The sequence below is a fragment of the Vombatus ursinus genome, unplaced genomic scaffold, assembly GCF_900497805.2.
Source record: "Vombatus ursinus unplaced genomic scaffold, bare-nosed wombat genome assembly UNPS02011369.1, whole genome shotgun sequence".
In the NCBI taxonomy this organism is placed as follows: domain Eukaryota; kingdom Metazoa; phylum Chordata; class Mammalia; order Diprotodontia; family Vombatidae; genus Vombatus; species Vombatus ursinus.
This window is the reverse complement of record NW_020951147.1, coordinates 3,711,575-3,726,902: the sequence shown is the minus strand read 5'-3', so window position 1 is coordinate 3,726,902 and position 15,328 is coordinate 3,711,575. Positions and strand designations below refer to the sequence as shown.

Here is a 15,328-nt window from a genome sequence, read left to right as displayed (position 1 = left end):
TGGGGGGGAAGCCCCACGGGGAGAATGGGGGAGTGACATGGCTGGGGGGAGGGGTGTGGGGGGGAGGTGGTATGGGGGGTGACGGGGCTGGGGGGGAAGCCCCACGGGGAGAATGGGGGAGTGACATGGCTGGGGATACAGTGCCAGGGAGGGTGGGGGGGTGATGGGGCTGGGGGTGGTGGGACTGGAGGCGAGGTGACAGGGCCAGGGGTGATGGGCTGGGGATGACCCTCTTGGTGGGGCCATGGAGCCGGTCTTCCGTTGGCTCAGGGCCTGGCCCTACTGTCCCCTCAGAGATCCCCTTATTCCACGTGCTCAATGCCCGGATCACTTTCAGCAACCTGTGTGGCTGTGATGAACCTGTAAGCTCTGTGTGGGTGCCGTCTCCCAGCCCGAGGTCCACAGAGTCCACCAGCCCTGCCGCCGGTATAGCCTGGGAGGGAGAAGCGGAGGATACCTGGTGGGGAGGACCCTGTGAGGTGGGGAAGAGAGTGGGGCAAATTGAGATTTGGGCCTCTCCCTTCCCCAGGGAGCCCCTTTCCCTGTGAGGTGGACCCAGCCGTGTTTGAGGTACCTGAGGGGTATAGCGTGCTGGGTGCTGGGCACGGTGAGCCCCTAAGGGATGAAGACGATGACCTTCTGCAGTTTGCCATCCAGCAGAGCCTGCTAGAGGCTGGGACGGAGACAGAGCAGGTAAAAGACAGGGTAGAACTCGGCACCCAAGTGGAGAAAGGCTTGGTGGGGATCTCTGTAGGCTGGAGGGGGCAGGAGGGTTGCTGTGGACAGCAGCCAAGGAACTCTTTCTGTTCCCAGGGCCTGGAAGGGGTGAGCGTGGCAGCCAGTCCGAAGTCTGTCCATCCCAGCACTCAGGGGCCCAGGGTGTGGGTGGGATGAAGGGTCTTGGATGTGGGGTCAAAGTGAGGCAGGGGGCAGAGCCCTGACCAAGAAACCTTCCCTTCCCTTTCCCTTTTCCTTTTTCCCTTTCCTTTCCCCTTCCCCTTTTCCCCTTTTCCCCTTTCACTTCCTTTCCCTTTCCCGTTTCCCCTTTCCTTTTCCCTTTTCCTTTTTCCCTTTCCTTTCCCCTTCCCCTTTTCCCCTTTTCCCCTTTTCCCCTTTCACTTCCTTTCCCTTTCCCCTTTCCCCTTTCCTTTTCTCTTCCCTTCTTCTTGCAGGTGACCATCTGGGAAGCTTTGACGAACACCCGGCCAGGCCCAGACCTCCACTCTCCCCCACCTGCCTATGAGGAACAGCTGCAGCTGGAGCGGTGAGCCCCCCTCCTCCCATTCCTGAGGGTTTTTTCTGCCCCTTCATCGCCACCGCCACTACCACAGGGGGCCTGTAACTCTCCTGGGTGGAATTGTCGTGGGGGCAGCTGGGGGGGGGGGTGTCCCACAGTGACACTGCCCCTCATCCCCTCAAGGTCACCTCTCTGTCTCTAGGATGGGGGAGTTTGGGGGAAGGAGGATGGTAAGGAAGGTGTGGCCTGAGGCTATCTGGAGAGCCCTGGGGGCCGGGGGTGGGACAAGACATTTGTGCCCTTGAGGTAAAGGTGGACTGTGTCTCCCCCCTGTTCACCAGGGCCTTTGGGCCTTCTCTCTAACATAGGCACCTTGACTTAGCCCCCATCAACTCCTTAGTGCTAGGGAATCTGACATGTTTATAAAGGCTTTCCTTCGGTGCCATCTGGGCAGCTTCTAGTCTTTCTTTAGAGCTACCTCTGCTTTCCCCCTTCCCAGCTCAGCGTCCCTGGGTTGGCTCAGGAAGGTGGTAGGAGCGGGACCCCAAGACCCTGCCTCTCCTCTTCCTCTGGGCCCCGGAGCCCCACCTAAAGGAGCCTGTCACTGCAGGGAGGCAGGCAGGGGTTCCTAAGCTACCCAGTCCCCGTTAGCATCTGCTCCTCTCCACACCTTGGCAGGGCCCTCCAGGAGAGCCTGCTGCCACCTTCAGAACCTGGGGGCCTGGGGTCCCCTCGCCTGACCCCTCCCTCCCTGAGCCCCCCCAGCTTCGACGAGCAGCTCCGCCTGGCCCTGGAACTGTCCTCCCGGGAGCAGGAGGAGAGAGAGAGGAGGGGGCAGCAGGAAGAGGAGGAGCTACAGCGAATTCTGCGGCTCTCCCTCACTGACCACTGAACTGCCCGATCAGGATGGAGGGACACTGCCCCGGCCAGGCCTCATGCCTGGCTTTTATAATTTATTTATTTATAAACTGCTGACCAGCTAGGGGGAGGGGTCGGGTCAGGGGTCGCCCAAGATGGAGATAGGGGATGGAAATAAATCAGAAACCAGCCTGTGGCTCAGCCGTGCTCTGTGGGACCTGGGGGAGGCTTGGGAGGACTCCTGTTCTTCATGACCCCCCCTCCTGAGAACAAAGAGCCCCAGGTATTTACTGAAGCCCCCCACCCACCTCCCCAGCCCAAGATGCTGGATGTCATCAGATGTGCCTTTCTTCCCTCCCTCTCCCTTTTGCCTTCCTCTTCCCTCCCCTATTCACAAGTGCCTACTGTGTGCAGGGCTAAGGTTTCGAATGACCTGGCCCCAACCCCCCACGAGTTCCGAATACAAACAGGCATAATTGAATTACCAAGTACGGAAAGAAAGCCGTGGAAAGCTGTGGATCTCTGAGATCGTTGGGGTCAGGCCCTAATCTCCTAACACTGCATTCTAACCCAGTTCAGGAGAGAACTGGTGGGCAGGCCAGCCTAATTCCCCCATCCCCGCCCGGGGGCTTCCATCAAAGTGCAAGGAGGGGTTCCCAGATGCAGAGCTGGAAGAGGCATGCCAGGGCGACGTCCCTCATTTTACAGATGAGGAAACTGAAGCCCAGAGAGCTTGCGACGTGCCCAGGGTCAGCAGGCGCGCAGTCAGTGGCCAGGGGAGGAATCCCGGGCCCTCGGCCTCCAAAGCCCTCCCTTTCCGTGGTCCCAAGCTGCCATCAGTGTCCGAGGTGGGGGAGCTGAGGCACGGACCCGCTGTCGTCATTGGACTCCGTCCGAAGCTGCGCGTGCAGCAGGACAGAGCGCCCAAAGGCGTCGAACCCGCCCAGCTGCCCGGCCCCAATCACCTGGAAAGGGGGAGGGCGGAGGCTGGCTTCGGGTGGCCCCGCCCCCCGGGGCGGGGCCTCGCCCGGAGGGAGTCAGAGCAGGAGGGGAGGGGCGGCTGCGGCGCTGGCTGCGCTGGGAGCCCAGGGAGGCCGAGCGGGCGGGGCGGCTGGCCCTTTAAGGTCCGCCCCCAAGGAGGTGCCAGGCCGAGGTGGCTCGGCCGGGCTCCGCTCGTTGCTTTCCTTCCTGGTCTGGTCTGGCCTGGCCAGGCCTGGGCTGGGCTGGGCTGGTCCGGTCGGGTCGGATCGGGTCTGTGGAGGGGGGGCTGCGCCTGGAGCCCTCCGTCCAGCCGCGTGCGCGTGCATGGCCCTGGTCACAGTGAGCCGATCCCCCTCGGGCAGCGGCCACTCCACCCCCGTGGGCCCCGCGGTGAGTCCGCCTCTGTCCCGACCCTGCCCACGCAGACAATCCGCCCCCTCTCCCGCTGGGCCTGTTGGACCGGGCACCGGGCAGTGCACCCCTCCTCGAGCACCCCCAGCCAAGCCGAGGTCCGGCAGGGTCCCTGGACCTTCCCCAACCCGCCTGAGAAGAGGCCCCCTGGGAGTGCCCTCACGGTACCTCTCCTGCAGACAGCTGGTGGCCTGGCCAGCGGACAGAACTCCTGGCAGCCTGCGGGGGTGGCTGGGGAGCCATTGGTGGCTGTTTGGAGGCAGGAATCCCTCCTCCCCGGCCACTGAAGCCTAGGATGGGGGTGGGGGTTAAAAGGAGAAGAGGGAAGATCAGAACCCCAACCTCTCCCATCCCCCACCCCCACGGGGCGCTTCCAGGGGAAAAAGAAGGGCTTGGTTCAGAAGGTCCTTCCAACGTTAGCTTCAGATCCTCGGGGTTGGCAAAAGGCCCCGCCCCACTACCGTGGGCCTGGATCCCAAGAAGGAACAACCTGTTAGGCCTTGGGGGCCGGGGAAGGGGAGGGGACGGGACCCGCAGAGCCCCTCACACTGCCCCCATGGGGCTGCTTCCGTGACAGGATGAAGGACTGAGCAGGAGGAGTCAGCTGCAGCGCAGGTGAGGAAGCCCCCTGCCCCACACCCCTGGCAGGGGCCATCCCAGCTCTGTCTCCCCTGGCTAGCTGGGTGCCTTTGGTGAGATCACAGGGCACTGGGGGGCAGTAGCCGAGCTGTGGGCTGCTTAGGTCCTTTGTCCCGTTATAGGACACAGTCTCTCTCTTTCTCCAATTCCTTGGCTCGGTGGGTAGAAAGAGAGGGGAAGCAGATGATGGCAGGGTTAAGTGCTTTGGAATCTTCAGAGAGTAAGGAATCTGCCTCCAATGATGCTCTGCTCCTGGCCAGGCAGAGCTTTGCGGTGCTCCGTGGTGCTGTCCTGGGGCTCCAAGACAGAGGGGAGCCCAACACCGGGGATCAGGACAGATCGGATGACGAGGATGACCCAGAAGACGAGGAGGCTCCCGCAGACCAGCCAGATGGAAATGACCAGGGCGCTCCAGAGTCCTCAGGCTCTGGGAAGCAAGAGCAGAGGAGGCATCTGCACCTCATGGTGGGGTTGCTGAGGGCCCAGGACAATATCCAGCTGGTAAGCGGTGGGGCTTGAGGGACGGGGAAGGGAAAGACACCGTTTTTCCAGGTCTTCTCCTACTTCTCTGATTGTGCCTTCTCTGTCTCTTCCTTCTGCCTCCCCCAAAGGCTCCATCCTCTTCCCTCTTCCCCCCTCTCTCCATACTCTCTCCCTCGGGCCAGTCCATCTCCTTGCAGGGCTTCAGCTCTCACCTCCAGGAGGAGGACCCCGACCTCCCTCTGTCACCCCGCCTATCTCAGAGCCATCTCTCCCAGGATGCCCTGACACCATCTCAAACGCAACATGTCTCAAACTGAACTCAGCATCTTTCCACCGACATCCGCTCCTTCTGATTCTGAGATTTCTACCCTGGCTTTCTCCCCTTCCCTGACATTCCAGACCCCAGGCGTTTTGTTTTTCTCTCTCCCTCGCCCTTGATCGGCCAGGCACTAAGTCCCACAAGGCCTGGGTCTTCCTCCTTTCCTCCATTCCATTTCCTCTGCCATCTCCGTAGTCCAGGCCCATCCCCTAAGAGCTCTCCCCAGCTCATCTCGCCTCCAATCCAGCCAGCCTCCCTGCAGCACCATTTCCTATAGCCTCCTCACTAACTGCCAGTTCTAGGAAGGCTCAGCTTGGCATTCAGGGTCCTAGACCAGCTAGTCTAGCTTACCTTTCCAGCCAGAACCCTCTGTTCCAGAGAACCTGGGTTCAGTGCTGCCACCAGTGCGACCCGGAGCAAGTCCCTTAATCTTCCTGGGCCTCGGTTTCCACATTTGTAAAATAAAGGAGTTAGACTAGATGGCCTTAGGATTCCTGCCATCTAGGGGCGGCTGGGTGGCGCAGTAGCTAGAGCACAGGCCTTGGGGTCAGGAGGACCTGAGTTCAAATGTGGCCACTTCCTAGCTGTGTGACCCTGGGCAAGTCACTGAACTCTGATTGCCTCACCAAAAAAGCAAAAAAAAAGGTTCCTGCTATCTCCAAGTCTGTAGTCCCTCAATATCCCTAGGCCTCAGTTTCCTCCTCTTCAGTATGAGAAGGGTCAGACTAGACGATCTCTAGAGACATGATTCCTGCTCCTCTGATTGGCCCACGAAGCCTAGTCTATGCCTTGGGAAAGCTCTCCCCAGTTTTAAAATTCTCCCCATCTCTGAAGGCCTGGCACAAATATCACCCCCTCAGGAAGACTGATTTCCCAGCAAGATGGGACTTCTCCCTGTCTTCCTCTCTTATAGTACTTCTCACATTCTGTCTAATTCTTTTGTTACCAATGTCTCTGTCTCATGTGCCCACTGAGAGAGCTCTGGGAGAGCAGGCATAAGTCTGGCATCACACCGTCACATGCGCCACTCCCCTCACTCTCTCCCATCCCACCCACCATGTCCTCAGTTGGAGCTCAGGAAATATTTCCTGCACTGAACTGGGAGAGGGGGCTGATGGGAAGGTTAAATAATGGTGAATTGATGAGGCATCATGGCTTAGTGCATAGAGAATTGGCCTCAGAGCCAGGAAGACCTGGGGTCAAGTCCTGCCTGTGGCGGTATGACCCTGAACAAGTCACTTCACTTAGTGTCCCAGGCAAGTGCAGACAAGGCACGCACATGCATTGATAGAGAGAGTTGTGTATATCTGGGAATTCCTTTAGGTCCAGTTCCTCCCCCACCTCCACTCTACCTCCACCCCCCACCCCCAGGAGATTGCACGTGGGACGGTATCTCTGAATCATGTGCTTCCCCCACCCCCCACAGGCAGTACAACTGGAGACCACCCGGCCGCAATGGCTCAGGTACCTGCTTGTGGTGTCCACCTCGGAGCTACTAAGCCAGGATGAGACCGTCCTCCTGGGGGTCGACTTCTCCCAGAGCAGGTAGGGGCGCTGCTGGAAGCGGGGAGACTGGGCAGACGGGAAGGGCAAGGAGAACCCAGCTGTCTTTCCCTCTGTCCCTCCAGTTCCCCCAGCTGCACCTTGGGCCTGGTCCTACCCCTCTGGAGTGACACACAAGTTTACCTGGATGGCGATGGGTGAGAAGAAGCAACTTGGTATTAGAGGGAGGGGAAGAAGGCTGCTAGGACTAGCTGTGCTTTGGGATCTGGGTGGTGAGGTCTTATGGGAAAAGCACTGGAGTTCTCTGGACCTCAGTTTCCACATCACACACCTGCCCTGCCTGTCTCAGAGGGCAGTTGTGATAAGAGCAGGTGAGATCTGTAGAAAGTCTAAAACCTTTGAGGAATGCACATATGTGTGCATAATGAGTGACTCATACTTGCGCACTTGGAGGAAACAGAAGAGATGACCTAATCCAACCCTCTTATTTTGCTGAGGAAACTGAGGCCCCGGGAGGGGAAGGGCCATTTCGGTTGCTCTGACGCTGGGAGTCTCCCAGCTTGTACAGCCCGCTCCTGACCGCTTGATCTCCACCCTCCTCCTCCAGGGGCTTCACTGTGACATCCGGGGGTCAGACAAGAATCTTCAAGCCTATCTCCATACAGACCATGTGGTGAGAATGAGAAGTGGGGGGTGGGGCGGTTAGAGGAAAGTGGGGGATGGGGAAGAGATGGGGCAGGGGAGGGGGAGGCCTGGCCTAATGGCCTCAGAACGACCACCCATTCCTTGGAAATTCCCTGGAGTGAGTCACGAAAGCCCAGAGATGTCCACTGAGAGCCGGAGAAGGGGCAATTGTCTCATCCCCTCACCCCTGGACTATTGCAATGGCTGCTGGGGGGCTCTGCCTGCCTCCAGTCATGTCACCTCCTACTCAGTAAACTCTGGTGACTCCCTAGGGCCCTCAGGATCAAATACCAAATGGTGTGCCTGGCATTCGAAGTCCCTCCTCCCTTTCTAGTCTTCTCCCACCTCACTCGCTGACATGCGCTCTTCGATCCAGTGCCCACCCTCTGGGCTGTCCATCTCCCTGCTCTGGGCCTTCTCTCTGTCCCCATGGCTGCAAGGCCCTGACCACTGAGCTCCCCGTCCCACCTCAGATCCCACCTTCTATGGAAGCCTTCCCCACCCCCACTCTAGTCTAGCCTCTCTTAATTATTTCCTGTTTAGCCTGAATTTGTACATAGTCCTTTGCTTGTTAGACTGTGAGCTCCCTGAGGGCAGGGACTACCTTTCTTTGTATCCCCAGAGTTTAGCACCGGGCCTGGCACATAGCAGGCACTTACCGATGCTGAGTGACTTCCTGCTTGCACTGTTTCTCCCGCTCAGGGCCACCCTCCAGGTGCTACACCGAGCGTGCGAGATGGCTCTGGGCAATGGCCTGGTACCTGGAGGCAGTGCCCTCGCCTGGACTGGCTACTACCAGGACCGAATCACCTCAGACCAGAGCTGCCTCAATGAGTGGATGGCCATGGCGGATCTGGAGTCCCTCCGGTCTCAGCTGCCCAGTGCAGACTCTAGTGGGTCAGTGCCCTTGGGGCAGGGAGGAAGGTGGGGAGCAGGGATGATATGGGCCTTGGGAGCTGAGGAAGGCCAGTGGGCTGGGGCTGGGGGGACACTGGTCTGATGGGCCCCACCCCTAGGCACTCTGAGCAAGGACAGATGGAACGACTCATCCTGACTGAGCTGTGGCATGTGTTAGACACCAGTGACCTGGAAAATGTCACCTCCAAAGAGGTAGGTGGGAGCCAGAGCCGGCCTGCCCCTAGCTGGGAGATCCCAGACCTGACTGGGAAGTTTCCTCTGCCGTAACAACTTTCCTCAGACCCCTTCGCCCAAAGGCCTCGGCCCCACTCCTGCCCCGACGAGCCAGCATTCCCTTCTGTGTCTCTCGGTCTTGGCCTTTGCCCCCGGCTGACTCTCCCTAAGCGTGGGCCCAGCCTGCTCCCATCCTGGACAGGCCCAGGGAGTGGGCAGAGTGCCCTCACCCACCTGCAGCGTCTTGTCTGTCCTTTGGCCCCCTTCCCCAGATTCGCCAGGCCCTGGAGGGCCGCCTGGGCTGCCCGCTGCAGCAGTACCGAGACTTCGTTGACAACCAGATGTTGGTGTTCGTGGCCCAGCGAGATCGGGCCTCGCACATCTTCCCCCACCTGTACCTGGTGAGCTTGCCACTGACTGGCACTGGGGAGGGACGCTGGGGCTGGGTGGAGAGATGGGGAGGGAGGCAACCACTCACCGCTCCCTTTTCCACAGGGCTCCGAGTGGAATGCAGCCAACCTGGATGAACTGCAGAGAAACCGGTAAGGACTGAAGAGCTGTGGGGCACCTTGGCAGTCATCTGGACCAGTTCCCTCGATTTACAGAGGGGGAAACCGAGGCTGAAGCCCCTTCCCCTTTGAGATTCGCCCTCTGACCCCCCCCCCCCCCCGCCCAGGGCCCATCCCACTCATCCTGTCACAGCTTCCTCCCAAACTTGCTCCTTCATCTTCCATATCGTGGAGGCCGCCTCTTTGGGCTAATCGACCCCCTGGCTCTTTTGCTTTTCTGTCTTACTTCTGTCCCCAAGGTGAAGGAAAAACAGACAGAGCGCACAATTCCTAGGCACTCTGCAGACCCCAGGGTCGTGGCCCCTGACACTGCCTTTTTCCACCAGAAAAAGATTTCTCTTGATGCCCCCTCTCCAAGAAGGCTCCAACTGGAACCTAGCCATTAATCACCTATTTATCGGTAAAAGGCCTCATCGCAGCCACCAGTTGGCACCAGTTACAGAACACAGTGAACAAAAATGCCAACCTAGAGGTGACTTTCTAAAAAAACACCACTATCTCTGTCAGAATAAGCAATGGAATGTTGGAGCTGGAGGAGACCTGAGGGAGGCCCAGCAGAGGTGGGAACAGAGGCCCCAAAGAGGGAAGGCCCTTGACCAAGGTCACACAGTGTGGCCCAAAGGAAAGAACACTGGCTGGGTGTCAGAGGACCTGGGTTCCAATTCTGCCTCTGACACGTACTATGTGGGTGACTTTGGGCAAATCCTTTCTGCTCCTGAGGCCTCACTTTCCTCCTTCGTGAGATGAGGGGGTTGGACCAGATGGCCCCAAAAGTCCCTTCCAGTCCTGGCATGAGCATAGGGGCTCTGCCTCCCAGGCCAGCTCACTTAGCATTGCAAGCAGTAGCTTCCCTTGACTTGTCTGTTAAGGTTTTATTGACGCCCTTTGCTTCTGACATCTGTTCTTTCTGGGAATGCACGGTCCCTTTGCCACCCTGAATCTTTTCATGGGCGTTTTCAACAGCACATTGGCGTTTTCCAGCTGAGCTCTAAAATGGGTTTGTCACAGCCTCCAGGCCTGGCCTAGCTGGGCCTCGGGCCTGCCCTGGCCTGCTCCAGGTTCCCTCAGGCCCAGCCCACATGGCCTGGCTTCTCCTTGGCAGGGTCAGTCACATCCTGAATGTGGCCAGAGAGATCGACAATTTCTACCCAGAGCTCTTTACGTATCACAACGTCCGGCTCTGGGATGAGGAGACAGAGGAGCTCCTGCCTCACTGGAAGGAAACTCATCGCTTCATTGAGGCCGCCCGGTGGGTCAGGCTCCCTCCTCCCCTGCTCCTCCCGATCCGGCTTCTTCTAGGCCTGGCCCCAGGCAGACGTCCACACTCCCCTCCCTGCCCCGGGTCAGCCCCATCACCTCCCCTGGTCCTCCCTGTCTCCTCCTTTCTCAACACCAACAGCCAGGGTCAACAGTGTGGCCTGCTGCCCCCCCCATGCACCTTTCTGGCCTCTAGTCAGTGTCCCAGAAGCCAGGCAGCCAGGCCAGACTAGGGGTGGCTGACCAAGAGGACCCCTTGCACAGGGCCCAAGGCTCCCGCGTGCTGGTACATTGCAAGATGGGGGTGAGCCGCTCAGCCGCCACCGTCATGGCCTATGCCATGAAACAGTACAACTGGGGCCTGGACCAGGCCCTCCGGCACGTGCAAGAGCTGCGCCCCATTGCCCGGCCCAACCCCGGCTTCCTTCGGCAGCTGCACACCTACCAAGGCATCCTCACAGCCAGGTACCAACCGCCGGGGTGGGGGGGTCTAGGGGGGCAGCTGGAGGGCAGATAGCAAGGAAGGGATGGCCCGGTCACCACGCTCTCTTCCTTCTAGCCGCCAGAGCCATGTTTGGGAGCAGAAGGCTGGCGGTAGGACCTCCCCGGAGGAGCCTCTGGCTCTCGATGCCTCCTGGTCGCATCCCCCACCCGCCCTGGAGCCAGGGGGCAGCCGGGACTGGAAGGCCACAGAAGGGGAGGAGCAACAGGGAAAGCCGAGAGAGGGGCCAGGCCTGGAGGGGCTGAGACCCCGGCCCCGCATGGACCTGCGGGGGATCATGAGGTCCATCAGTCTGCTGGAGCCCCCAGACCTCGGGAGTCACCCCGAGACCAGTGATCTGCCAGAGGTGAGCATAGTGGGGCACCTCCAGGGTATTAGGGTGTGCGCTGAGTAACCAGCCAGCCTCAGTCACTGTCCCGCCTCCAAGTCACCCCACGCAAGCCACAGCTTGCTCAGGTAGGGAGCAAGGGTCTGCATCGGGGGAGGGAGTTGTCTCACCGGGAGTTCTCTAGGCCAATGAAATCACAGGAGGAAAAACAAAGGCTTTACCCAGGGTGCCCCCTCCTTCATTTCTGAGGCTGGGGCTACAAATGGAAGGGGCTGGCGGCACCAGACACCCGCGTGAATTCACTGGAGAACAGGTCGAGGTCATAGGTGGGCAGCGAGCCAGACTCATCACCAAGGTCAAAGATCAGTGTGGGCTGAAGGGCTGGAGGAGGTGACAAGGGGGGCCTTGAACGATGGGAGGCCAAGGGGCACCATGAACAAAGGAGGGGAATTGGGAAGGGGCAGGACAGGCTCCGGGGAGGCGAGGGGCTGGGCCTGGCCTGTAGAGCCATGCCAAGATGGGGGCAGGCCCGGGCCAGACGCCTTCTCTTCCTACACCCTCCAGGTGTTCTCCTGTCCAAACGAGTCCTCAGGTGAGGCTCCCTCCCAGGCTTCCAGGGACAAAGAGGAACCACGGCCTTCCCTGTTCCCCCGAAAGTCCGTAGCCGCCTTGCACAGCGCAGCCCTGGTGGCCAGCCGGAGCCAGGCCTTCCAGAACCAGGGCCAGGGGGAGGCTGTGGATGGAGCTAAGACCAGAGCCCGGAGAATGATGAGACAGGCCAGTGTGGACAGCAGCGGAGAAGAGGGGGGGCCCTGAACCCTTCTAGCCACTAGGAAGAGGTCACCAAACAGCGACCTTGCACTCTACCTACCCACCTCACGCCCCTTCCTCCTCCCACCTCACCCCCTTTGCCCCTGGCCTTCAGCCATCACCTCCACTGATAGTACACTGAGGTCTCCCCCCGGGCATAGGCCTCACACTTCTCTCCACTGTTCGTCTGGGGCAGGGGTGGGGAACCTGTGGCCTCGAGATCACACGTGGCCCTCTAGGTCCTCAAGCATGGCCCTTTGAATCTAAATGTCACAGAACAAATCCTCCTAATAAAAGGATTTGTTTTGTAAAACTTGGGCTCAGTCAAAAGCCCTACCCAAGGACCTAGAAAGGCCACATGTGGCTTTCAGGCCTCATGTTCCCACCCCTGATCTAGGGAAAGGGAGGCCAGGACAGGATTCTGGAGTATTTTTGTCTGTAGTTAAGATCTCAAAGATCCAACCTTGGGCCCCAAGACCACCTACCCTGGCCCCCAAGCCTCTAGTGGTCTGTGGTTTTCCCTCCTTCCTAAGGGGAGTAAGAGACCCCTCCTCCCCAAGCTGGGGCTCCCTAGGATTTAGCCAGGGTCATCCACCAGAATCTCAAAGGGGCAGGGGCCTCATCTCCTAGCCCCCCAAGGACACTCCATATTACCAGATGGAGGCATTTCAGGGCCTGGACACCCTGGGCACCAGGGCCAAGGTCACAGCCCAACTGTGGCTGTCCGCCTCAGGCCCACCCTTCACAACTGTCTCGAGTCTCTTGCTGAGGCCTCGGCCTGTGCACTCTCCATCCTTGGAGGGGTAGGTAGCTCAGGGGCAGAAGGAGAAGCCTACTGAGGTCAGCTGGGATGGGGGCTGCTGTCTTTGGACTCTCCAGTGTCCCCACCACCTCTGGGCTGCTGGGACTTGGGTCACCAGACAATAGGCCAAGGGAGACCAGAGCTGCTTTTCCACACACACAGGGGCGCGCGCGCACACACGCACACTGCTCTCCTCCCTCATTCCTCATTAGCTAGCCAGTATTTTCTACGGTCTTTTAATTATATGGCTTTTTATTTAGGAATAAAAAAATGAAGTTTCATATTAAATTATTTTTCATTTTATGTGATAGTTTCACAATCAAATGTTTATACTTGGTTTACAAGTAAAGTCTTAATTTTTTGGATGATTCAGGGGTGGGGAACCTGCAGCCTCCAGGCCACGTGTGGCCCCCACGTCTCAAGCGTGGCTCTTTGACTGAAGTCCAAATTTCACACAACAAACCCCCTCCATAAAAGGATTTGTTCTGTAAAACTCGGACTCAGTTAAAAGGCCTCTCCTGAGGACCGAGAAGGCCACGTGTGGCCTGGAGGCTGCAGGTTCCCCAGCCCTGTGGCCATTTGGAAGTTGTTTTTTCTTGGTCCCTCCCAATATCCAGTTGCCTCATTCACTCACTGGGCAGGCGTTTATTAAGTGCTTACTGTGCACCAGGCGTCTTGCTAGATCTGAGGAGGATTCAAAATAAAAAAACAAACAGGCCCTGTGCTCCAAGAGCTTACATTCTGTTGGATGGAACAACACAGGCAGATTGGGAAATAACAAATAAGGATAGAGTGTTGGGGGGGGGGGGTCCTTCACATACCCTGGGCTGTGGGTGACAGACCCAAAGGCCAATATTTGCTTTCCTTCCTTCTGGACAGTGATGGCATCTTGGCCATTTTCCCAAAAAGGAGTCAAAAGGGTTTTTGAAGCAAACAGTGTGCTACAGTGGAAAGAGCCTGGATTTGGAGTCCAAGGACCTGAGTACAAATCCTGATTACCCATCTGGGTAACACTTTGGGAAATCTACTTCCCTTCTCTGGGCCCGAGTTTCCCCATCTGTGAAATGAGGGGCTTGGATTAGATAGCACCTAAGGCCTTTTCCAGCTCTCAGTCTATGATCCTATGATAATCATACCCTTATTTTACAACTGAGGAAGCTGGGGCTCCAGAAAGGGCAAGTGACTTGCCTGAGGGCCCGGGAAGGCCTGACAGTCTCCTCTCTAGCAGGATGCCTCCTTCAGGGCTTTCCAGAGAAATGCACATTGAAACTGGTGGCTGAGAGCATACAGCCTGTGGCTCTTCAAATCCTCTTTTATCAGAACTGGACAATGCTAATCTGTAGGAGACTACAAGGCACATAGGGCTCTTCTGGTTAACAATTACAAGCAATAATAACAACTCACAGGTGTTTTAACAAGGCAGCCCGGTATAATGGAATGAGTTATGGTTGTATTTGGAATCAGATGCTGACTGCTGCTAATGACCTGTGCAACATTTCAGAGTCACCGCAGCCCCCGGGCCTCAGTTTTTTCTGTAGCAGGAGGGGAGTGGCCTAGGTGCCCGCTGAGGCGCCTCACAGTTCTGGATCTGGGATCCCCTGAACCTGCATTTGTAGAGGACTTTCTAAAGACCTTTCACCCCGATTATCCAGTTCTGCACTTCCAAAGACGTAATCTACGGCACCCTCCCCCCAATAAGGCACAATAGCGGATGGGCTCTATGACCTGCTGTGGCAAAAAAAAAAAAAGGAAAGCTATCCCCTGTGGGCAACGAGCTTGTCCCGGGTCCCCTCAGGCAGACCCTTAAGCACAGCCCGCTGCTGATGTGTGGCGCTGGCCCTTGCTCAGCAGGCACAGTGGGTAAAGCTCAGGATCACCTGGAAAGTGCTATCCACAAAGACCAGTTTGGATGCAGATGGAAACATGCTATTTGCTATTTTTTTTTCTTCTGTTGAGTTTTGTTTCCTCTTTCTGGTGGTTCCTCCTATTAGTTCTAATTCTTACTTACAACATCACTAATGTGAAAATATATTTAATAGGAATGTATATGTATAGCCTATATCAGATTGTGTGCCGTCTTAGGGAGGACGGTGGGGAGGGAGGGGAAGAAAATGTTAAACTCAAAAGCTTATGGAAGTGATTGTTGATAAATCAAAATAAATTAATTAAAAAAAAAACAAAACTCAGGGCCAGGCAGTGAAGAGAAAGATGTTAATAGCTGAAGGCCTGATGTTACCTGGGAGGTAAACAAGGGTGGAAAAATCACTGGACGGGAAGCTGAAAGACCTGGATTCGTGCCCTTGCTATGGAGATGGACCCTTCCTTCACGACCCAGGATAGTCCCTAAACCTCACAAAATCTCAATTTTGTCCCCTGCAAAATGGGGCTATTTGCACTCTTCTGTACCTGAGGTGTAAGGAAAGCAAATAAAAGCGGGAGTTAGTCTGAGCTGGCTCACCTGTGGATTTTTCTAATTAACCCTTTACTGTCCATTGGGCCCTAGGAGAGAATTGAGCCCTGGAGGGTGGAACACGGGAGAGGTGCTAAGGATGAGGCCCAGGTGTGTGTGTGTGGGGGGCATTCTGAGGACAGTACAGAGTACCTGGGAGAGGTCAGGGATCTTTAAGGGACAGGCCTCCAGGCAGAGGAGGAGAGAGAAGCACTCTGCTGTACTAGTATTGACACTAACACTCAACTTCTCCCTCTTCTCAGTAATCTCTCTTCTTCAGGCTTCCAGGAAACAGCCCCCTCGTGGCTTGTGACCTCCTTCTCTGTGTCCTGTGACGGCTCCTTGCTTTCTTCCTGTCCCTCCAA

At 57.4% G+C, this 15,328-nt stretch overlaps 2 protein-coding genes across 3 annotated transcripts in view; both read left to right on the top strand.

Moving 5' to 3' along the window:
- ANKRD13D (ankyrin repeat domain 13D) overlaps positions 1-2,291 on the top strand; it is a 9,388-nt gene extending 7,097 nt beyond the window's left edge. For both annotated transcript variants that reach the window (XM_027856062.1, XM_027856063.1), the window contains 4 exons: positions 295-426; positions 530-693; positions 1,173-1,264; positions 1,916-2,291. In XM_027856062.1, coding sequence (XP_027711863.1) covers positions 295-426; positions 530-693; positions 1,173-1,264; positions 1,916-2,129 — 602 coding nt within the window. In that variant the 3' untranslated portion in view covers positions 2,130-2,291. The remainder of the gene's footprint in view (positions 1-294; positions 427-529; positions 694-1,172; positions 1,265-1,915) is intronic.
- Positions 2,292-3,336: 1,045 nt separating this feature from the next.
- SSH3 (slingshot protein phosphatase 3) lies at positions 3,337-11,976 on the top strand. The gene is made up of 14 exons (XM_027856061.1): positions 3,337-3,466; positions 4,065-4,102; positions 4,387-4,627; positions 6,355-6,473; positions 6,557-6,628; positions 7,039-7,104; positions 7,818-8,012; positions 8,132-8,225; positions 8,519-8,647; positions 8,742-8,788; positions 9,918-10,064; positions 10,337-10,537; positions 10,632-10,920; positions 11,467-11,976. Exons 1-14 carry the CDS (start codon positions 3,401-3,403, stop codon positions 11,716-11,718), a joined length of 1,956 nt encoding a protein of 651 aa, XP_027711862.1. The 5' UTR covers positions 3,337-3,400; the 3' UTR covers positions 11,719-11,976.
- Positions 11,977-15,328: the final 3,352 nt, after the last annotated feature.